The 23639-nt window shown below is 37.2% G+C and overlaps 3 protein-coding genes across 4 annotated transcripts in view; 1 reads left to right on the top strand and 2 right to left on the bottom strand.

Moving 5' to 3' along the window:
* Positions 1 to 1065: 1065 nt before the first annotated feature.
* On the bottom strand, positions 1066 to 5951 carry arrdc2 (arrestin domain containing 2). Its single transcript, XM_079244808.1, has 7 exons — positions 5560 to 5951; positions 4039 to 4256; positions 3842 to 3944; positions 3487 to 3743; positions 3213 to 3375; positions 2736 to 2896; positions 1066 to 2505 (listed from the first exon to the last, which is right to left on the bottom strand). Exons 1-7 carry the CDS (start codon positions 5831 to 5833, stop codon positions 2452 to 2454), a joined length of 1230 nt encoding a protein of 409 aa, XP_079100934.1. The 5' UTR covers positions 5834 to 5951; the 3' UTR covers positions 1066 to 2451.
* An 8837-nt stretch (positions 5952 to 14788) lies between these two features.
* uba52 (ubiquitin A-52 residue ribosomal protein fusion product 1) lies at positions 14789 to 16611 on the top strand. The gene is made up of 5 exons (XM_079244888.1): positions 14789 to 14832; positions 15300 to 15411; positions 15911 to 15997; positions 16231 to 16333; positions 16458 to 16611. The coding sequence occupies exons 2-5, from the start codon at positions 15309 to 15311 to the stop codon at positions 16549 to 16551; spliced, it is 387 nt and encodes a 128-aa protein (XP_079101014.1). The 5' UTR covers positions 14789 to 14832; positions 15300 to 15308; the 3' UTR covers positions 16552 to 16611.
* A 591-nt stretch (positions 16612 to 17202) lies between these two features.
* The window catches only part of LOC306759762 (homer protein homolog 3-like), a 57648-nt gene continuing 51211 nt past the window's right edge, over positions 17203 to 23639 (bottom strand). For both annotated transcript variants that reach the window (XM_079245488.1, XM_079245489.1), the window contains 2 exons: positions 22375 to 22455; positions 17203 to 20583 (listed from right to left, as the gene is read on the bottom strand). In XM_079245488.1, the coding sequence (XP_079101614.1) occupies positions 20398 to 20583; positions 22375 to 22455 (267 nt within the window). In that variant the 3' untranslated portion in view covers positions 17203 to 20397. The remainder of the gene's footprint in view (positions 20584 to 22374; positions 22456 to 23639) is intronic.

Raw genomic sequence — 23639 nt, 5'->3', positions numbered from 1 at the left:
GGTTATAATAAATGTAACTCAGTAAAACGTCTGACACAAAGACAGACTAATAAAGAAAAAATAGAAACTTCATGTGTGAGTACTTTTAGGAAGTAAATAAAAGGAGATAAAAGAGTACATTTTAAAACAGCATATGTCTGTGGTGAAAGAATTAATAATTTAATCTTTATCTTAATCTTGTCTAAAATCCTTGGAAGTAAAATAAATCATCCAAAACTTAAAATCTGTTCCTGGAAAGCAACAGCTACATGAGGAACCAATACACTTTTAATAATCCAATCAGATGAATAATTGGATGAATAGATTTTAGTTCAAAGTGTATTATATTAGGAAAAATAAAACAAAAGCAAAACAACAAAAAAATGCATGAAAAACAAGTAAATTGTATTGTATTTAGAAGAGATGGTAGGAAAAGGTAGAAAAGAAGACATGTTTGTTTTTGCAATTATCTGCAATGTGCTGCTCCACCACTTGTTTTCATTAAGATGCAACTGTTTCGCGTTGCATTTAAATGTAAATAGCAGAATATAGATAGAAATTAAACAAAAATGCAGTTTACATTGTTCTGAAAGAACCACAGTTGAACCTTTTCCCATTCTCTCCAGCGTCCATGTTGCGCTGAGCGGCTTTCTCCCTCCTTCCGCTTGGTTTAAATCTTAATTTCCTCTGCAGTGTTTATAGCTTTCTCTGACACTTTGCATACTATATTTCACCAAGTTGCTTGTTTGTTCCCATGTGTTTACATGTGGGAAAAATAACTGAGATAGTTGTTGAATATTCATGTAAACAAAGTACAAACTGTGCAGGAGGTTGCTGGATGAAATCCAAGTATTAGCTGAATGTTGTTTCCAAGGAACAACATTGCACAAGACTTAGTCAAGGACAAAACTTTGATCTGTATTAATAATTTCCATCCACTTGTTGCAGCTTGTTTCTCTAGAAAACCCTACCATGTTGAACAAGATGTGCCAGGCCACAGTACTAATCATAGTTCTTCTATTATTTGTCTCATCAGTGCGCCGTTTACAGACCTGTCAAGAATTAAAGATACGCTGAAGACAAACGTCGATTTAATCTTTTTATTAGGAAAAACAATTACAAAACTTTGGCATGATTCACAATAAACAACTGCATTGGTAAAAAAATATGTTTCTTATTCATCTTAATCTTCAGTGTGCGCCACTGAACTTGCACAGCTGACCCTGAACTGATGCTCCTGACAGTTTTTTTTTTTTTTTTGGAAGCTGAGGAGAAAAAAAATCCTCAAGTCAGTCATTTGGAATGTTCTTCATCATTGCATTTCAGTGGCAACTCCAGCTTAAGGCTCAACATCACGGCACAGAGGCTTCTGGATCCCATCAAGAGTTTTAGTCCACATGGCTCAGAGGTCTCCATCTTCTCCTCTTCCTCTTGTTTAGCAGCTGGGACAGCCCCTCTGCAAAGCCCCGTGCAGCTTTCTGAAGCCAGCCGCTGCATCCTATTTTATCACTCGGCCAAACTGAACTACCACAGCTCTACTAACACTTCAGTGCTTAAAGACGTGCACTGCGTTTGGAATTCAACCACTTACAATGCGACCGTTTTTGTTCTAAGATCTTTCAGTATACATTCAGCTGTATCCAGCTCTCCGAGAGGGCAGCGCCCTCCAACTCTCATGCAATCTTCTACTGCAGATTATTAAGGCATACATTTTTTTTTTTTTCCCTTTGACATATTTTTACCTGCATGCATAAAATACATCAACATCTCCTTATCTGACATGTCTGCTCCAACGTCACACTTTTACATACAGTATGTGCTTAACAGTAGAATTCATCACAGGCATACTGCTGTTGAGTCAAACTATGCATAGCAAGTTGGGTGGTTAACATCGACCCTGATGCCAAGCATGGGCAAGTTATAAACTGAGGAAGATAATTGCACTTCTCTTGTAACGCCACTCAAAGAGGACAATGTGCTTCAAAACAAGTCAACGTATCAAAAACACTTCTTTTCATTTGAACATTTGACTACCAGCTACAACACCGACTGATAAATAGCAAGTGATCTTAACTGCAACCCCTCCTCAATGTGTCCCAAAACTCCTTAAGTCTCAAAAATTCTCTTATCGTGAGGGAATCGTCGACTGGGGGGGCATTTTGTGGCTCACTTCTCTGGGAGTCAAAAATCACTTGTGGAGAACAGGAACTGATGCAGAGAAGTTGCTTTCCTTTCAGAAGAACCCGAAAACGTCCGCTTTCACTGGACCGAAAACAAAGTGGCAGCTGCTCTGCAAACATTCAGTTCCTGTGAGCTCCGTCTCCTGAACTCTCCGTGGCGCAGCACTCCCATCTCCACCACGCAGGCCGGGAATAGGTGCTCTTCACCAGGGAGGCATAATCCGGGAGAAGACAAATCTTTTAGATTTGTTTCAATCGTTAAGTTGCATGTCGCTCAAGCAGGGCTCATGGTTCAACATGTCATGCAGCGAGGCCTCATGTTAGTAGGCTGAGGGTTGGGATCAATCTGTAGGCAGAGAAAGACAAAAAAAAAAAATTAAGTATGAGTAAACAGGAAATGCAGTCAATCTCTGAGTTATTCAGCCTACACCTCCAGATTTTGCTATATGTTGTTGCTGTTATACAACTCAGTAGAGATCATTTACATGTAAAAACAGAAAATTCATGTTGGTATGCTTCTGTCAGTCAAACTAAGCAGCAATTGAGGTGCGTCCCATTTGCAGTGCAGTGACTCACCTCGCTGTACACCGGCGGAGGTCGGAAACGGAACTCCTGGACAAACGCCATGAGGGGTCGCTCCAGGATCCCACTCAGGTCTTCAGCCGGCTGCTGGACCACAGCGTTGTTGCGCTGCTCGGCCTCCTCCTCCGTCACCACAGAGCTGTAATCTGGAGGAGCTGCGGGGAGAGAGGCACAGTAAATCTACTGGTCTGACTCAAAAGAACAGAACAGATCCAAACATGAAGCAGCTGACTCACTGCTGGAGTTCAAAACTCTTCAAACCCACATAACTTGTGCCTTTCGGACAAATACTGATCTGATCCAACGTTTATCTCAGCTGAATCTAAACTTAGTTTTAACACTCTTGCTGTCTCAGTGTGAAGAATTAGTCTACTTGGAAACTATTATGGAGGATGTTCCAGTCTTAAAACACTCCTACAGTACGTACAATCAGTCACTTCAAATATCTTTCAGTCAGTGTAGGACACTTACGCTCAGGCTGCTCTGGGATGGCCATGCGCAGCCACTCCAGGTTGACGCTGTACTGGCTGCTGACACTGGACGTCCGGCTGCCGAAGGGATGGAGAGGGATGGTGCCAATGACTAGTGGCAGCTCCAGACACAGCTTGGACGTCCCAGGAACATCAACACAAACCTGAAGAAGGAAAAAAAAAAAAAGAAAGGGATATTTAGTTCCATCTGTACAAAGTGCATCCCTAAAAAGAATGAACAGTAAATAAAGCCGGCGGCTGCTGGCTAAGCTCACCTTGAGTGTGTACTCCACTTTGATGATGCGACACTGCAGGATGGACGGACCAACAGGCGGGATCTTGATGGCGCGGCCATGCCAGGTCTCGCGGCATTTGGCGCTCACGATGTCGCCACACAACGTGGCCACCACCGAGCGCTTCTGCTTCATGGTGCCCCGGGCGATGAACGTCTGTGTCTGAGTGATGAAAGCTTTGGGCACAATTGATCTGGAGGTGGAGTTGTCAAATTCCGCAAACACAGGGATCACTTCGCCTGCAGAAAAGATAAAAACAAGAGAGTGTGGTCAGACATGCAGACTCTTCTCACCAAGCTAAATACTGCTTGTGGAAGAGTCAAAGTAAGACTCTTACCTGGTGTGTAGCCTTTGCGGTCAATCTTTGCAGTGACAGACACTTGTCCGAAGTTGCGGTACCACGCACGCGCCATCTTATCCTTTGTGCCAGCTTGTGGTGCCTAAAAACACCAAATAAAAACAAATTAAAATATACCAATCTTAGTCAAATGTTGTGTTAGCACAATCATTTAATTTAAGAGATGAGCTGCTCACCAGTAGGGTTGGAGTGTTGATGTCGATGGGCTCAATAACTGTAAACTCTTTCTTGATCTTCCTGACAGTGGTCCACGGCCTGTGTAGCTTCACCTTGACCCAGTAACGAATGCTGCCATGTTTCCCCTCAAACGACGTGACCAGTGTCTCTTCTGGAAGTTGGAAGCTGAATGCAAACTCATGCCTGCCAGCAGGAAGGACGGTCACTTCACCATTATCTGAACCAGAGAGGGAGAGAGAAAAAAAAAAACAAGTCATGTAAGTTGCAAGTATTAATATTCCATTTGGTTAATTCTTATCTAATTTTATCTTTTAAATGATGAGGAATATTTTACAATTGATTCCTAATCTGCCCTTTTCTGGTGGTATTGTGGTTATATGGAAGATGAACATTGAGTTTTTAAAAAACAACTGCGCAATCAGGAGTCACGCCACATTAAACAGTGACTTAATACACCTTAAGAGGAAAGAATTCCTGACAAAACTGAGGTATCAATGCCATAACCTCAAGTATTCTTTAGAATTCTCAATAAATAAGACATGCTTTGTTTAACTCTTGCTGAAATCTCTCTGTGTTTCTCTGCAATCACATGGTTTCTGTTTTTGCTCAGAGAGGAGGCACCTCCTCCATTGTGCTGACTGGGAACATGTTTTCCTCGAGCTATATTATACAGCCCTTCTCAACCGCTCTGTTTTTTTCACTCTTGCTGAACAGGTCCAGGAACACGTGTTTGCATTTAGCAGGCTCCATTTGTTTAGAGTTCATTTTGTTAGCCGATTGCTTCTTTTGAACAATTCTGGAAAGAACATAACGTTTTTGAGCTTATCTGCAAAAAGACAAAACTAAGCAGGGTAGGAAAAAACAACATAAAATTGACAAAGCCCCGGCTGTGCGTTTCCTGCCTGCCCTTTAAACCAAAACAGCTTTGTGCCCAGTGAATGAAGGCAGAAACCTGAGGCTCCCCCACTGCAGAGAAAAACAAGCCAGGATCTGCTCTGAATGGGGGAGAAGTCTGGTGTCAGTGCCTACTCCTTCAACAGATGTTTTCACAATGAGAAGACAGCTGCTTGAGTGTTTTTTATTCTCCTATTAAAAGTTAAAACAAATCCTGCTATTGCAACTTAAAGAAGCTTTTCAATGCACCTTCAAAATGACTTAAATTTTAGCCTTTTGTTGAATTCAGAAAGTTTTACATTATTGTTATTTGTGACAAAAAATGTTCTTTCAACATCAAATAAGATTTTAAAATAAACAACTGGGCACTTTTAAAAGCAGAAAAACCAACTCGGCTTCATCAGTTCTTTCCACAAAAACATCCTCTCATCAGCCATTTATCTTGCACACCATGCCCCGTCTGCAGACAAACAACTGGCTCAGTGTTCCCAGACAAATGAACCACTTGCATTCTAGTTTCAAGGCTTGCCATTTGGTCAATGAGAGAGTTAAACTTTTGCAGCTTTGGCTGAAGTTTAAAGTCAGCTGCACCCTCTTGCATCACTGCGGCTGCACAGCGGACTGACCTGCCTGCAGCAGCACCTCTCTGCGGTTCAGGTACTCCACTTCGTCGCTGTAGTTCTGGGTGTACGCGGTGCTGGAGCCGGCGGACCGGGACTCGGTCCAGTGCACTTTGGCAAATCCCTCGGCGTGAAGTTTCAAGGAATCCACGCGAGTCTCCCCGGACAGCTCCAGCACTACCCGTCCGGACACAACGTCCCCGCTGCTGTAAACAGGAGGACAGTCCATCTCCGGGGAGTCGAAGACGATGTCAAACTTTTTCAACTTGTCGAAAATCATGTTTTAGCTAATTATGCAATGCTTCAAGAGCGAAAGAGCGTCTCTTTTCAATTTGACCCGCAGAGTGTCTGAATGTTCTGGTCTCTGGTATCTCTACGCTGCGGCGGTGTGTCTTTAACATGTGGAAAGCTCTAAGTGTCGAGCATTGTCAGCCAGCAGTCCTATTTGGAGGTTGAGAAAGTGGGCGTGGCCTTTGAATTTATTACGTAAGGCCTCAGGAGAGAGTTGAAGGCTGAGCGATGCTGCGTTCACGGACGCTTCCCTGGCAGTGCACTCTGCAGGAGTGAAGTTGTAAACAAGATCTACTTTAATTCAAGTTGTAAACAACTTTAATGACTGGATGACTGACCAAAGCACTGATTAGCGATGTTTGGAGAAAAAAAAAGATTTAGTTATTCTCATCTTAAAAACTTAAAAAATAAAAACATAGAAATTATTGAAACTCGCATATAAGAAGAAAGTTAGACCACTTCAATGTCGAAGTTACAGCCTCAGACATGTCCGGACAAATGCTCAGATCATGACATGAAGTCTTTAGTGAAAATAAGCCAGCATGAAAAAGAAAAAAAACAAAACAAAACACCTGCACGTGTGATAATCACACTTATGCTTGCACATTACATTCCCACTTCCTCAGCTTTGTCTACCAGTTTATTTAGCTTTAAAATATGCTTCTCCTTTTTTTTTTTTTTTTTAAACTGTTGTAATGTCCCTGTTAAGCATTTTGAATCACCCTGTTGTTGAATTGCGGTATATAAATAAACTTGCTTTGCTGTTGCTCACTTTAATGGAAAACTCAAAACTCCTGTTTCCAGACCAAGCCCTGAAGGCAGCACAATAAACACGCAGACTGGGTGTGGAGGCAGCAGAGGAAAGCAGGGCCTGGTGATGATTGATGGTTACAGGTTCTTAGAAGAAAACAGGCTTACTGAGCATGCCTCAGTCTGGCAAAGCTCAGAGAAAATGTTTCACTGCGGACCAAAGCTGTTTACACCACAGCTTCCATGTCACTTTGAACATACTGGTACATATTTCCAGCTCCCTTACACACAAAAACACTCAGCTAAGCACAAAGGTATTCCAACAAATCCCCTTATGAAACTGCCATTTGACATTCCAGAGTAAAGCAAATAGAAAAGCAAAGAGATATTGTTGAAAAAGTGCAGGTTTATTGGACAAGAAAAAAAAACTCTGCAGCACCTAGTTTACAGCATGACTTATATAAGCAATGCAGACTTACTTTAAATGCAATTAAAATATTTCCAAACAAAGTTATTACTCAGTAAAAACTGTTGTTGTAGTCAACAGACTGACTATCTTTAAAATTCTAAGCTCATCTCTAAACTCCATACAATGCAAAAGCTTTCGGACAAAAATCAAGGCTGCTCTGTGAAAAACAAAGTTGTTTACTCCTTTGTTCCCTCGGATGGGAACTCAGCACTCCATCGCCACCAACTGGCCAACTACACTAACTGGTGAAGGCTGGGAAACACAAACGGCATCCTCACACAATCTGCATTAAGGTAGTTTTTATAAACAAGGAAAAATAGTAAAGATTTAGGTCAGTGATCCTTTTATAACACGGCAAAAGGGTTCTGCCAAATAAATTTCCCAAAACATTCAATCCCAGCGGTTAAAGTGGTTGAAAATGACAGTACCAAGCACACAGCACCATTTTTTATTCAATAAATTCAGTGAAACATTTCTAATATTGGAGATCTTTAACTCAGTAGCTACCAGCCATTGGTATATATTTGGCAGCCAGTGTGTTAAGAATATGCAAGGTAGGTAAACGGCTTTGAAATCATTCTGATACAAATACCACTACGCCATCTGCTGGTTGCAATAAACAGCAGCTTAGGTCTCCAGTACCAGAACTTCCTGGTACAACACTGATAAGAAGTTATCTTAAAAGAACATGCCAGATAATCACCCCCAGACTCCGTATGATTGCTCCAACTGTAGCTAAATACACGACTGGAAACTAAACTAAAGGTACAACAACAGTTCCTCTTAGTTTAGCAAAGAGCTGCTGGCTCTATAGTCTTGTAAAGCAATTACTATGGGATGGGTTGGAAAATGATTTTGGAGGGAATACTATTTTTCTTAAAGGGTTTACATATGAAATGAAATTAAATGAAAAATACTTTATTAATCCCCAAAAGGGAAATTCAATATTGTAGTATATAATTAACTTATCTTAAGACACATTTAAACCTAACTCCTTAGTTTTCATCTGATAATACATTTTTAGGGGTGACTGAAAATTGCATCTTTCAACTGTAAAGTGAAAAAAAACAAACATAATAAGAATTTAAAAGAAAATGTGCAGAAGCTAGAAAGAAGCACAACAATGCAAAATGTATGGAGTGCAGCAGCTGCATGGTGAGAGGCCAAGCAGTGGCACATGTTTTCCTTGTTGCCATGGTGACACAGGGTGCATTTTTAAAATCACCCCTCGCAACCCTTTCCTCCTCCTTCCATTTGCCATCCATTCTCCACTTTCATTCACCGCTGTCTGATGCTTGCTTGTCCAGCAGTTGATACATGTATATGTGAAAACAAGTATTTTCACTCGGCCTTGCTGATAGCAGATAACCAACAGAAACAATACAAGAGTAATTTACAACTAGCATCTCCCAACAGCAGCACAGCATTTCTACCAGAACATGTACCAACCTCACTAAAAGCTTACAACAAATAGTGTCCTTAAGAATACTTTTTAATACATTTGCCATTGCATCACATCAAAAATATGATTTTATAGCAAGTGTTCCGCTGTGAAGTGCATTAAAACCATGTAATGAACTGATCAGAGTTCTTTAATTTGCTTATACCATCGTCCCCATATAGTAAACATTTTGTAACAAATGATTTTTTTTTTTTTTTTTTTAAACAATACCTGCTTAATGTGCAAAAGAAATGGGAAGTATTTTATGTTGGCCTTAATGTACTTTTTATGCTAAACAACCACTAAAGAAGCAACAGCGCGTTTCTCACATTCACCTGTCAAACGCAGCTGATCTGAACAGCTGATCAAGTGTTGCTATGGTGGTGCCCATTATGGAGTAATATAACGGAGAAGTTGCTGAACTACGGGTGTGTATATACAAAAATAATGCACACCAGTTGGCATTTGAATTATCACACATCTTTATAATACCCAAAAGTCCGCTGACTTTTTGGCACTTGGACATTAGAATATCTTGAATATATCCAAAAATATTTTGGATTTATTGAATTCTTTTACATTTTCATTTATAAGAGTCTAAACTGTGGAGAAATCATATATCTTTTATATTGTATTCACAGTTTAAATTAATTAAATCCTTTACAGCAGAGCATGTGATTTTAGAATAATAAATATTTTATGGCACATAAAAACTTATTTCCTGTAAATGGCCACATTTAAATATGTTATATAGGATCATTCAGATTTAACACATATAGAATTAAATGCTAATAAAAAATAGATTGAAACAGTACACACAGTTATTAGATGAAAATATCCAAGAAGAATAAGGGAGAGAACTACCAGCATAGAAATTTTCTTGGAAAAAAAATCTCTGACTGCAGAATAATTATTCTCTTAAAGTGTATAACCACCTATTTGCTGTTCTTCCAAAACACAATACAAAATATGCAGGGCTGATGTTGACAGAAATAAAAAAAATAACTAAATGTTCTCTTTTTATGTGTCAGCTTAAGCTTTCAGTCACATCGGGTGTAAGCAGGTTCCCCATCAGGACTACACTAAAAACTGTTATTATTGTTATCATTATTATTATTATTATTATTATTATTATTATAAACAGGATGCTGCCACTTGAAGATTGATTCAGATGCTAAGTGGTTGATTTTGAGTAACTGTAATTAACACCAAAATTTGTCTACTTCTCTTTAATATCTTCCTTTTTAATATAAAAAATAAAGTTTTTGTGTGACTGTTAAAAAATATTAACCAGTTCTTGCAACTCAAAATAAGATTTTCAATATTTTAAAGTCCATGATGAATAAATGAACTAATGGATAATCACTAATTCAAATATTAGCCTTTTAGGAGACCCTACTTCTTCTAAGATGATTTGTCAAACCAACTACAAAACAGCTGATGAAACATTAACTACCGTCTACAGTTTATTTACTCATCTACCATCACCTATATTCTACATTGCTCTGATTTTAAGTTGTCTGGCCAGTGCCCCGTGGAGGAATTTCTCTTTTTTGTACTCGATAAACCAGTTTGTGGTTTCTGGACTCTGCACTAATGGATTTGTGTTTAATGTCAAAGATTATGTTATCTGGCTGGTGTATCTGGACTCTCTCCCAGGTTTCCATGCAACACATTTTGGCTCAAGTGGCTACATTTTGCATACTGCAGAGACAACAAAGTGGCGCCAGCTTGGCACACAACAGAGTAGATCAGCAGTTTTGCACCTCATTTTTTAGAGATGCGAGAACATGTTTTCATGCATCAGCTGCATCCTGAAATAAAACTACTGTACTATAATTATATATCTCAAGTAAAGCTCTGCGGATTACACAGCAATACTCCACAAACACAGTGGGAAATAAAGAAATATCAAGAAAGCCAATGGTCTGGACATTTCTTGTACATTTCTTTCTAAATACAACGTGGAAGTTATTTAAAATTTATCTAAGACAAAATAAAAATGCACCTCTGTGATTCTTACAGTGCAATGCGTGTCTTCTTTCTATTCACAACTCACCTCGAATCAAATGTTGTCTCTTCCTGAAGTAGGTGAGTTTGGAAGTGTAGTCATTATAAACAGAGTTCATTCCACGGTTTTCCAGCCAGTGCGCAGTTGCCACCCCCCTCCCTTGCACCTTCATGGAGTGCACTCTGGTGTCCCTGCGGAGCTCCAGGACCACCTGGCCGGCCACCACCTCCCCACTGATGAATGCTGCATCAGCGGGACCATCCAGCTCCAGGCTGAAAGACTTAATGGAGCTCAGCGTCATTCCTGCATGTGGAGACAAAGAAATGGCATATTTTGAACAGGTTTGAGAGGTAAACTTTGCAAAGATAAACACAGTTTAAGAGTGGTATGTCAAGAGTGTGTAGAGATCTAATGCTGCTTTTTAAAAAACACCAAAGGACGAATAATACGTCTTCTGAACATTTATTTACTTTTCAATAAACACAAACTATTCTAATATTAACATTTTATTTAATACAATGTTGAAGTAAATATAGCTAGTTTGTTTTTTTGTTGTTGTTGTTTTCTTGGAATGTTTTCATGTACAGGGTGGGGTTGGGTGGAGCTACTAGGGGTATCTGTCCAGTCACTATCTACAGCCGTCTAGACTGTTTTAGACACTTTTTTCAAAGTCCTTATTAATCATGTAAAAATAATCCTCTTTATGCTGTTTAACACAACTGAATAAGGTTTATTATAGGAACAGCAGAGCTGCACATGAAATACTCATTCAGCTGCAGTTTAATGAACTATAATGTAATTCTCTGTTTAAGATTTTTACGCAAATTCATTGAATTTGGTGAATATTGGTTTTATTTTTATAACTGGAAAATAAAACTAATAAAGGAGCTTATTTTCAAAGAGTAAAACACATAGTCTAAGTGATTTAACCAGGGACAAGAGCTTTGTTTACATTAGCTCTCCTGATGGTTTCCGTGGATCTTTCAGCAGAATTTGGTCCCTGTGTGCCAAAATGAACGTGGACGTGTCTCAGCCAATCACGGTGTGAAATCACAGCTACCTTTTAATTAGTGACGCTCGCGAGGCTTTGAGCTGTTTGATTAAAAAATAAAATGTCCCAACTCACCGACAGGACGAGGGCTACGTGATGGTCGCGACGTTTCCACGCAGGGACTTTTCGCTGTCCTCTCTTCAAGCGTGTGTTCAATGGCAGCCTGCTCCTTATGAAGTGGACCAGGTTTCACCGCCCAGAGAAAACACTCACAGTCTGGTTTAAACCAATGAAAGCGAGCGCATGCTCGTCATGCCCGCCCACTTAGTCACGGAGGAGGGAGACCGCGTGGAAAGGGCTGACTGTAGATCACGCAACTTGAAAACAGTTCATACCCACGCTTTGGTGTATCACGCTTCAGTCGCTTTTGTATTTTTTTAATGTAAAGAAGAGATTAAAAAAAAAAAAAAAAGTGTGAACATGACTCGACTGAAGCTTTGCTGTGCTGGAAAACTGTGAATAATTCTTATTTCATTGAGGTTTTTCCACAGTTTTGGTATTTTTTAATAAGTAAAAATAAGTACAACACATTTGTTGTGTAAAAAGGTTTCACAAGAATATCGGGGGAAAAAAATTATAAGAAAGCATTTTATTTGTTAATCTTATTGGGCTATTTGCTTCTACACATAGCAGTTACATAGATCTGACCATCATGGAGTCTGTTTAAGGTTTAGATGCACAACACTTAGGATAAAACAGCCAAACTGTGCTTAATAAAATTGGATGTTTTCATGGAGCCCTGGTGGGATATCTTGTTTGGATAAAGGTCATCCGTGTTCTGCTGGAGCATGCCCTTCTCCTGTTTCCTCTTTACTATGGATGAAATTGTGTATAATTAAGCCTATGAAGACAATGATTGAACATGTTTGCTGGACTTGTCTTGCTTCTGGAAGCAATGGACTATTTTGTGCTTGTGTTGTGTTTTTCTTTTACCCCAGAGATTGAACTTTGTGTTTAGACCTTGGACCCTTGGTTTATTGTCCAGCTCTCATTCTAGCCAATACCTAGACTGCTGCCTTTTCACCAGGTTTTCTTTGACACCACATTTAGTTACATATATGCTTGCCTGTTTGCCAACTTTAAAAGAAATGTATTCCTTTATTCAAACTTATCAAGGACAACCTGCATTATTGTCATAACATGGGGGCTTTATGCAGTGTTGTGAGCAGTCATGCTTGAAGGAGGGAATGAAAAATGTTTCTGCAAAACAGACACTGAGCAGTTAGCATTGACAGTGTAAACAGGGTGAAATTTGATCAGTAGGGGATATGAATCATTGTCCAAAACACATAACAGTTAGCAATCAGCTTTGACCATCACAGGGGAAGTAGGTCAGTAAAATTCAGTTACTTTGCCCACCTAAATATGGCACGTGAAGCTAAAGGTTTATGTTACCTAACTGCTAGATCCAGTTACACTCTGCTTCAACATTTCACACTGCTCTGTACCAGGAAAAAAGTTGATTTTTCAGCCCTAGAAGATTATGAGAATTCCTCTTCAGTTTGTTGAGGCAAGGGAACGAGTGCATAGAGCTGAATATATCATTTGAATTGTAAGAATGAATAGTTTCTATAATGCTGAGAGATCAGTGTTAGAAGTTCAGCAGTGAATTAAAGTCATGGATTACTTCCTTGACATGGATTTCAAAGATCTCAGACTTAACACCTTTTGTCATGATGGATAACCAGCCTTGAGAAATCTTTGCATGAGATTGAAAATGTGTGCATGGTGGAGCAGTTATGTTAAGATGCTATTTGAGCACAACTGTAGTATGAATGTGTTATCCAGTCCTGCTCAACCATTATGATCAAAAGTTTTGTTGCAAATGATTATGGTATAGTTTATTTCATGGTACGTGTCTCTAAAAGTCAAGTGTTATTTGATTGTTTTATGCAAAACCACAAATTCATAAAATTTCAGAGCATTTCAAATGCAGCATATAGCTTATTGATACATGCTTATGGTTTTATATATATATATATATATATATATATATATATATATATATATATATATATATATATATATATATATATATATATATGTACATATATATATATACATACATATATATATATATACATATATATATATATACATATATATACATATATATATATATACATATATATATACATATACATATATATATACATATACATATATATATATATATACACATATATATATATATATATATATATATATATACATATATATATATATATATACATATATATATACATATACATATATATATACATACATATATATATATATGCATATATACATATATATATATATACATATATATATACATATATATATATATACACATATATATATATATATATATATATATATATATATATATATATATATATACATATATATATATATGTATATATATATATATATATATACATACATATATATATATATATATATATATATATATATATATATATATATATATATATATATATATATATGTATATATATAAATATATATATATGTATATATATGTATATATATATATATGTATATATATGTATGTATATATATATATATATATGTATATATATGTATATATATATATGTATATGTATATATATATATATATATATATATATATATATATATATATATATATATATATATATATATATATATATATATATATATAATCAATGCTCACCTTTATATAATTCTGTCATTCTTTGCTAGAATATTCCACTGTTAAATTACATTATATTGTAGCATGCATAACTTAGTATTACTTCTTTAATTTATTGATTAATTCATAAACGATGTACTCACCCACTCCAATCCAGAGCGTGGTACTTCAATTATGTGGGAAAAAACAGTTCCGTCATACAACAGCAGGTGTCAGTCACATTTTAGATGACTCAGTTGTTTGAAGGCTTTCAAACATGTAGCTCAACTTTTCCATAGTTGCAATATTGGGTTGACAACATTGACTGATAAACGAATTTATCTTTATTAGTGAATAGTTGAAAAGTAGATCAAACAAATAGGAGTAAATATCCATTACCGGATTGACGACACTGTTCTTTTCTTTTACTTGACTGTTGTTTCAGTTTGCTTATTATGTCCAATGAAATATTTAAATAAATACAATTTTACTGTATATCCATATTGAAACAAAACGTTTTATTGTGATGGAGCTTACCAAACAGGAAGTGACGTACTTTAGCGGAAGCTTTTTCCGGTCTCTTTTCGTTGAGGCTCCGCGATCGGCCGGGTGTGTACACGTTTTATCCCGAATATATTCAGCTAACTTTTGCCCCCTTGTTCCAGTTGATTAATAATAATTTTAAACACGGCATCCGTTTTGAACCCAGTTACTCACTTTGAAAGGTTATGGTAAAGTTAGGAAGAGTAAAAAGCGATATTTGTTCGTTAGTTTCAATAAAGTCGCGGGCATGTGGCAAGGCCCCGCAACGAGTCCTGCTATGCTAACAGCTAATGCATAATTTCTTACCTACCTCCAATCACAGTTTAAGTACTGCGGTATAAATAATTCTAAGTATTATAATAAAGTTAATATAGTTTGTATCAAACACGGGTACATGTTTCTATTTATGTATGTTCGACCTGAAGTCCTGTCATTTGTCTTGAAGTGAACAAGCTAGCTAGCTACACTTCGCGGTATGGAGACAACTTACTTTTTCTTGTTCCAGGAGATAACTTATTTTTTTATTGTTCCAGCCTGCAAGTATGCAGATCTTTGTGAAGACTTTGACGGGGAAAACCATCACCCTTGAGGTTGAGCCCAGTGACACTATTGAAAATGTCAAAGCAAAGATTCAAGACAAGGAAGGTAAGGCAGCGTTGATGATTGCTTTATATTTTAATCTCCCTTTGGGATCAATTAAAGTAATTTTCATTTAATTTTATTTTGGGTTTGTTGACAGATAGTTGTCTTCTGAAAATTAATCTGTTTGAACCCTGGCAGATTCTAATACAGCACGCTTTTAAATCACAAACATAGACCTAATTGCAGAACAAATAAATAAAACTATTTAAATACTCAACTTTAGTGTGATTTGATTTAACTCTGCCAGGTGTTTTTCTAACTTCAGTTGGTTGGCTTGAACTAAAAGGAGATTGGATTTCTGGTCCATGAAGCAGTTTTGCTTTATTAGCAGTGCTGTTAGAAACAAAACTGAAAATTGAGTCGTGTTAAATGGCCGTCACAACATAAATGTTTAGCTTAAATAACTGGCACCTTTATTGGCCATAATGGTTAGTGATTATTTATTTTATTTGAGTTGGAGAGGATGAAATGCATGTTGGGTTATAACTGTTTTGTTTTGCAGGAATTCCTCCTGATCAGCAGCGTCTGATCTTCGCTGGAAAGCAGCTGGAGGATGGACGTACACTGTCAGACTACAACATTCAGAAAGGTAGGTGCTCAATTACACAAAATGCATATAACAAAACGGCAGCAGTAAACCATCTAAATTGATTTTGAATTTTGTTTTAAGAGAAAAACAATACATTGTGGTCTGAAGCCTTTACAGCAATTTTGGGCCGTTACCTATATTTTATGTGCTAATGCACTGTTTGCCTAATGTCAGCATTATCATACATTTGACATGCTTAGCAGTATAAAGGCTAATATTTACCTGTACACCAGAGTCAACCCTCCATCTGGTTCTTCGTCTGCGTGGTGGAATCATCGAGCCTTCTCTTAGACAGCTGGCCCAGAAATACAACTGCGACAAGATGATCTGCCGCAAGTAAGTCCAACCCTGACCTTAACCATGGCTGGTTATTTTTCCAATAATCTAGCCAGTATGTGACAGATAAGACTTCTTTAGATTAGCTAAAACTGGTTATTTTCAACACTGCTTTGTTCTTCAGGTGCTATGCCCGTCTGCACCCTCGTGCTGTTAACTGTCGCAAGAAGAAGTGCGGACACACCAACAACCTTCGCCCTAAGAAGAAGCTGAAGTAAACATATTGGTTAAATTGGCATGGTTTGCCATTTTGTGTTAAAATAAATATAAGAAAATGATGCTGCCTGTGTGGTTCTTTTTATTCAGTTGCAGGAGAAAGTTGTGAATGTTTTCAGAGTCATGCAGCTACCATACAAAGTAATAATACTAAGAAGAAGCTACTTATGTGATTAACTCCCAATACTGCCAGCTAAATGTAAACAATTTAAGAGAAAAATTACTGATAATAGTCTGGAAATGTGTTTATATTAAAATCAAAAGGCTTACTTGTGGAATTGTTCAGTAAAACTTGATCTTGGTTGGAAGCTGATGTGCTACTTGATCATTTTGCTGCTTAGTGCAGGTATAGTATTTCATTTCTAGCCAAGGTTTTGTCAGACAATGGAAAACCGTCATTTATAAAAAAAAAAATTGTTGCAAACTTTGAGGAAATCTGGTGGTGGCTGCATGCAGATGAGTGAAGTATGGTTTTATCAATAGTGTCGGCAACAGTGTTCACTATGCTGACAAGTAATTTTATCAGATGACTAACGTCAAGGCTTTCTCAGATGAGCTGAAATGAAAGGGTGAAAATTTCAGGGAAAACAGTCTTTCATCACAACTTACAACTGACTTTGCATGACACAATTTTAATGTTTAAATCAGTTCAATACAAATATAAGGAAATAATGTCACATAGTCAAATCCCATACCAGTACTTCCCCTCGGATTCAGAAACTTGTGCCAGGCAAAACTTGAAAAGAGACAACCTGAAATAACCAAGCGTTCTGAGGTATTTGGAGTTGTACTTAAAGGTCAAATGTTTTCAATAACAGAAATTAAATTGATCATTTGATGGACATCATGATCAGTATCCATTGTTAATTTTTTTTTTTTTTTTTTTTACCAGCGATCAAAGGAGGAATCCACCAGATAGTTCAGAAAATTGTGAGGAAAATGTCTTTACTGTTTAAGATTTTCTACACTTCCAAGATCATGTAACAAAAATGGAGTTGAAAAGTTTTTTTTCTGCTCTTAGGTGTGATTACTTCATTTGTAGCTACAAAATTACACTGCAAATTCTACTTTCTATTATGAAAGTAAAATACTTTTGTGCTTTACAACAAATCGATTGATCCTGAAAGTTAATGGACCCCCTTTCATTCTCAGCATATATAGGAACAACTCAAAATGTCTTTGCAGTGTTATTTTGCAGTTGTCGAGCACTGGCTGCTGTGAGGTGCCTCTGACATCAGTTGACAGGCTTGTGGAGAGAAACTGATAGTCTCTCTACATGATACAGAATAAATGGTAGAAACCGGTTATCTGTTGACATGGCAAAAACACCAACCAAACAGACTTTGCCGAGGTCTCATTCTCCCCAAGTGACCCATTTAATCTATTAACAGATGACTAAGCTTGAAATGTTACTAATTCAGCAATACTTGCATGAAGCAGCTGATTGAGGAACTCCCAGATAAAAGTCAGAACTTCTCAAAGTGGTTAAATGTCTGGTGTTAATGTGATCCCCAACATCATAATGCATCCTGACTGTTCTGAGATCATAAGAGCTGCTGAGGCGATTATTCTGATTATAATTGAGATTTAAAACAAGCCAGCCCTAAACTATAAGCCAAATAATACACACACTATCAGCAGAACATGTTATAAGGCAATAAATGCACGTTTATGTAATAATAGGTGCTACTACATTATATTGCAGTTTATTACATAAACAGATTTCACATCGACATGTTATGATTCTGGCAGTCACTGCATCATCAGCTGCAAAGAACTGCACCTTATTTGTACCTATATTATGTCATATGAAGAAATCAATAACTCATCCAGGGCTGAGAAGCAAAGATCAATAGATTTTGTGCATCTGAGGTTCACATCTAACTCCGACAGACAAGTCAGGTAAGTACCGATCTACTACAACTACTGCAGTTGTGCTGCTAAACTCAAGCAGTCTGAGGCGCTGCACACACACACACACATCCATACAGCTTCACATTACTTGGCAGGTATGGAGTTTCTGCAGAGCTCATGCAGTGCTCTCATAGTGATCTATGCTCTGCAGCTCTACCGAGCTTCTGTCTAGGACTACTTTTATCATTATAGTGTTTAGCAACAGAGAAAAAGTAAATAAAGTCAAGCTGGATATTCTCGTGAACACTGACAAATGTAAACAAAATCTAATTTGGCACAAACATGATCAAGTGCAATCACAGGCTCAGCTCTACATCATGGAGGGGAAGCAGCTTCTCAGACATATCAGGACTTTATCCTGATATGCTGAGTGTTTTTTTTTTTTTTTGTCTTTTTCTTTTCTTTTCTTTTTTTTTTTTGCTGACTTCCCATCCTGTTTGAGATCAAACCGTTGATGAATGTGAATAATAGAATAAGTGGTGAGGAAGGGGCAATCCTTATAAAACATGGAGAGAAACCGTTTTATGCTGGCGATCCTCAGTAGACGAAGCATGAGCAGGTTGTTGCATCTCTGAGTTTGCTGATGTTCTGGCAGGTCTGATTTCAGTCCCTGCTGATGATGGCGAACCAGAGCTGACTTTTCTCAGGGTGATTTAATGCGTCCTCACCCCGATCACACTCTTGCAGGGTGCATTTCCACAGTGGCTTGTTATTGTTAAAGCAGATGTTTTACATATATATGTGGACTTTTTTAAAAATTCTTGCAAGCAATAAATAACATGGAAAAAAAGATCTATTCATAATTTATTTAAGGACTTTTGACTTTCATTTGAATTTAAACAAGATTAATGCCTTAAATAAACCGTAAAAAGGATTTACTGAGCAGCATCTTTGAAACATATCTTGAACTCAGATAAAGCCTTTTCTGGATTTATTTCTTGCTTTTTATAACAAGGATTTCACTATCTGCCCATCCAACCCAACCCTGACACTTGATTATTTCATAGTTCAACTTGAACACTTGTTTAAGAAAGAGAAGAAGTTAACGCACAAAGATATTTTTTGCTCGGCAGAAAAAAATGTTTTAAAAACTACTAAAATTCATTAAATGCCTCTTGTAAGTTGGCACCTGCACACCATCGCAACCTTATTTTGAAGTCTAAACGTCTTGTTGCAAGATGTTAGGGAAAAATTAGCTATGACTTTAGCATCAACTCATTTCTTGTGGGACATGACAATGATAACTGTGGCAGCAGCTTCTGCTTGCTGAAACCCACCAGAGGCCTCTTTCATAAAACTGACCTTTGATTACGTTATTGTAAATATGACTTAAGCATAAACTGACATCTAGGTTTTTATTTATGAAAGCTGTTCTCCATTAGATTTACAAACCACTGGTTAGTAACTTACAAGTGATTTTTTTTTTTATAGCAAATTAGTAACTTTTACAAACTTGACGAGTAGAATGCAGTCATAAACACTTTAATTAATAAGATCAAGTTTAAGTATAAATCTAATAACTTGCTTTTACAAGAGGCTTCTGGATAGATTTTTCAGAATTAGTCGAAATAGCTAGCACAATAAAGCTAAAGTGCCTGATTTTCCAAAGCAAATAAATTTAACACTTTGTGGTTCGCAAATGATGAAAAATGATTAAAAAAAACAAAACAAAAACAAACAAAAAAATAATAATTTGGAAGGAATGATAGAGAAGGCAAGTGATTTATTTTGCACATAGCACCTTTAAGAGGTTCCTGACAGCTGCTTTTTACCTGCATTGACATTAAAAATGAACAAATAAAGGTAAACTCCAGTATGACTTCCACCATATTGCTTTGATCATGGCTCTGCTGTTGCACCAGTTAAACACTAATCAGAGTCGCATGGAGGAAGCAAGTGCCAACCGTGGAGATGCACCCCAGCTCAAGCTGTGGCTACTTATCGACCAGGTTTGCCAGACTCTGTCTCAGGCCTTTCAGGTCACAGATTTTGATGTCCAGAACGTCGATGATTCGTTGGACTTCAACCACTGCTTGCTCCTGCTCCTCCTGGCTGGAAGCAAGTGTCTTTTCTGCAGTTTGAACACGATTCTCCAGCTCAGTGTTTCGTCTCTCCATCTCCTGCAGACACATTGACAGCTGTGTCATCATGTATATTTACTGGATGCTTTCTGCAAGTCTTGGCATCTTTTTATTTTAGCATGAATACACAAGGTGTTTGTAGCACCTTGATTTTCATTTATTTTAAATGAATTTATTTTTATTATCATGCACATCTTAATTACAGATCATGCAGCTTTGCAGAACTTGCAAGTGAGACATGATGCATAACGTCAGATACAATTTATGGAGTCCTGCAGGTTTGGAAAGGAAACTGCTTTACTTGAAATATGAATTTCTCATAATTGTTTTAACGTTTGACTTCAAAAGAATTAAGAAAATCTTCTAAAATTATTTGGAACAACTGTAATATTCAATATGTAGTTTTGTGTTTTATAAGGTCTGTGAAGCAAGCACCACAGAATGGACATGGAATGAGCACAAGAACAGCAGAGGTCAAAAATGGTTATGCATAATTCATGACTGACACCACTGGTAAGAATGATAGAGAACCTAATAAAGCCTATGCAATATGCATCAGATACAATCTCCCACATTAATGAGGACATTTAGAATAATTTGTTTTCTCCTTGAAACTCTCAGTTCACCTGTTCTGATTCAAGTCAGTCTGAATAGAATTAGAAAAAGGAATAGACAAAGAACCCTTAAAAAAACTGCCTTTCTATCAGTGTAGATACTAAGTAATATGCTACAAAGTGATATATTTCTGTAATATCAGTCTAGCTAGGAATAAACTTATTGAGTTGTGGGTTTTTCGTTTGGCTTTGCTGGGTGAAAATTTAGCCAGCAGTGCATGGACCAGCCAATCAGATTGCATGACTAACCTTTTGACAGATCTTTATCGTTTTCTCTGTTTCAAACATCAAATATATTCAACATCTAGCTTTAACCCATCTTGTCGCTGCCTCAGTCACATCATGCAAAAGAACTCTAGAAAAGTTTCAGCTCTGTGACTTTCAGCTGCAGATAAAGATTAAAGTTGGGCAAACATAAAACACCTTCCCATTTAAAAGAGAAATGTATCTGGTGAATAATGAAATGTGCAATCCACTGAAGCCAGAACCAGCACAGCAGACATGTTGAAGGTCTAATGACATCTGAAAGAAAAGAGCACTGTATGATCTGGAAACAACAGCAACACAGAGATTGAGTAGCGGCTGTAGCTCAGGAGGAAGAACAGTAGTTCTTCAACTGGAAAGTTGGGAGATCCATTCCAGGCTTCCCCAACTATGTGCTCAAGTGTCCACTTAACCCCAAGTTGCTATACGATGTACCGACCGGGGTATGCAAGTCGCTTTGGATAAAAGCATAAGCTAATATAATTCTAGAACAGAGTAGAAATGTCCTCAATCTCTTTGTCAGGAGTGTCACGTGGTGTAAATAATCATGTGGCAGAATCAAGTACCTCTCAGAAATGTTTACAAATGAAATAACTGAATGAATGAAAGAATAATGATTTTTAACTGAAACACTCCAAAATTACATAACAATGCACTTGTAATACAGTATATGTATGCAATATTGCTCTCAGTATTCCCAATATAATGGTTACTTAATCATTCTATTAAATGTTACAGAACAGTGGAACGCTCTTATCAATATTTTCTATTAATATTTCAATGGGAAAGATCGAGAAAAGCAGTAAATGCTTACATTTGTTGAATAAAAAAGTTTAAAAAAATCTAAATGCTCACTGATCATCAGTATAGTTGCCTATTCATCAGGAAAGAAGAGCAGTTTTATAAGTGATCTGAAGTACTCACATGCTGCAGATTTAACTTGACTGCTTACCTTAAGTCTCTGCATTGCCTCTTCTTTTCCCTTCTCCAGCTCACCCACATCTGTTTTCTTGCTTTGTAGGCTTTGAATTTCCTGAAAACACTCCAAATAGTTAGGCGACTGCTTCCCTATTTTCTCCACAGCCACCTTCCCTGTTTTTAGCATGTGAACATTTCATCCCTTCGTTGAACAGAAATGTTTTAGTCCAATGCCAAGATGTGGTTAAAATTGAAAATTTAACAGAGCACCATGGGTCAGTTGGGAAACTTTGATGTTCTGAGGAAAGGAAAAAGTTCTGCATCCATGGAAATGTATACCAGGCTTGTTTAAATGACAGGACAGGCATTGTGCTCCTGAGGCTAGAGGTCACCAACAACATGCTTTTAACCCTTTAAAGCTCAGCCTTTGAACCACTGGTCAGAAAAGTCCAATGTTTTAAATCTGAAGTCTTTAATAAAATCTGAAAAAAAAAAAAAAAGTAATTTATTTTTAGGTATTTTCACCATTTATTACCCTGCCGCAAGAGGTCAAAATTATTGTAGTGGAAAGTTCTGCTTTCTGGTGCCCACCAGGGGGCAATAGACCAGTGTCATATGGAGTACAACAGAGTAAAGTTTCTATCATAAAGTGACGCAAAATGTCTCAGAAACTGTATGTGTCATGTATGATATGTTTGACTTTATAGGGTTAAGGAATATTTTCATTTAGGCAACATTATGTCTCATCGCTGAGCACAGAGATGGCAACTAGTCATATAAATAGCACTTAAATCCCGAGGGAAGTCTTTGCCATTAATGTGATATTTTGTTTGTAAAGCTCTACACTTGATTTGATTTGAGAACTACTGATAAAGAAAAACTGAAGCAGTGCTAAGAGAACTAAACACAGCAATTTAAAAAAATCTCAGCTGGATGATGAAACCAGATCTCACTTAAAACCAGAAGATTCTTTTATGCCTTTTTGTTTATGTCCACTTGCACTTTTGATAGTTTTGCAAAGTCATTACCTTTTGGACAAGACAGAAACAAGATCACTGAACCAAAAAGATTTAATTAAAAACCTAAAGATGATTTAGAGGAAAAATATTCAGGCTGACAGTTGCACTGTCCCCCCGGCTGTATACACAAATCACTGATTTATTTTATGTTCCTCAAGATTTTCTTGTAGTAACTTGAATATATTACAGAGATTAAATGTAACACATCCAACTGACTGCTAGAAATATATGTATTATGCATGTTTGTATTCTGGGTGAGCTCGCTACTCTAATTTTGATT

The sequence above is a fragment of the Telmatherina bonti genome (assembly GCF_933228915.1).
Source record: "Telmatherina bonti genome assembly, chromosome: 8".
NCBI lineage: Eukaryota > Metazoa > Chordata > Actinopteri > Atheriniformes > Telmatherinidae > Telmatherina > Telmatherina bonti.
This window is presented reverse-complemented; position numbering and strand designations above follow the sequence as displayed.

Bases quoted from the DNA above. Each gene is read 5' to 3' on its own strand.
- uba52 (XM_079244888.1), top strand. From the start codon at position 15,309: ATGCAGATCTTTGTGAAGACTTTGACGGGGAAAACCATCACCCTTGAG. The intron at 15,412-15,910 runs GTAAGGCAGCGT...TTTGTTTTGCAG, and splicing joins AAAGATTCAAGACAAGGAAG to GAATTCCTCCTGATCAGCAG. The intron at 15,998-16,230 runs GTAGGTGCTCAA...CCTGTACACCAG, and splicing joins AGACTACAACATTCAGAAAG to AGTCAACCCTCCATCTGGTT.
- arrdc2 (XM_079244808.1), bottom strand. From the start codon at position 5,833: ATGATTTTCGACAAGTTGAAAAAGTTTGACATCGTCTTCGACTCCCCG. The intron at 3,744-3,841 runs GTAAGAGTCTTA...TCTTTTCTGCAG, and splicing joins CCGCAAAGGCTACACACCAG to GCGAAGTGATCCCTGTGTTT. The intron at 2,897-3,212 runs GTAAGTGTCCTA...CTCTCCCCGCAG, and splicing joins CATCCCAGAGCAGCCTGAGC to CTCCTCCAGATTACAGCTCT.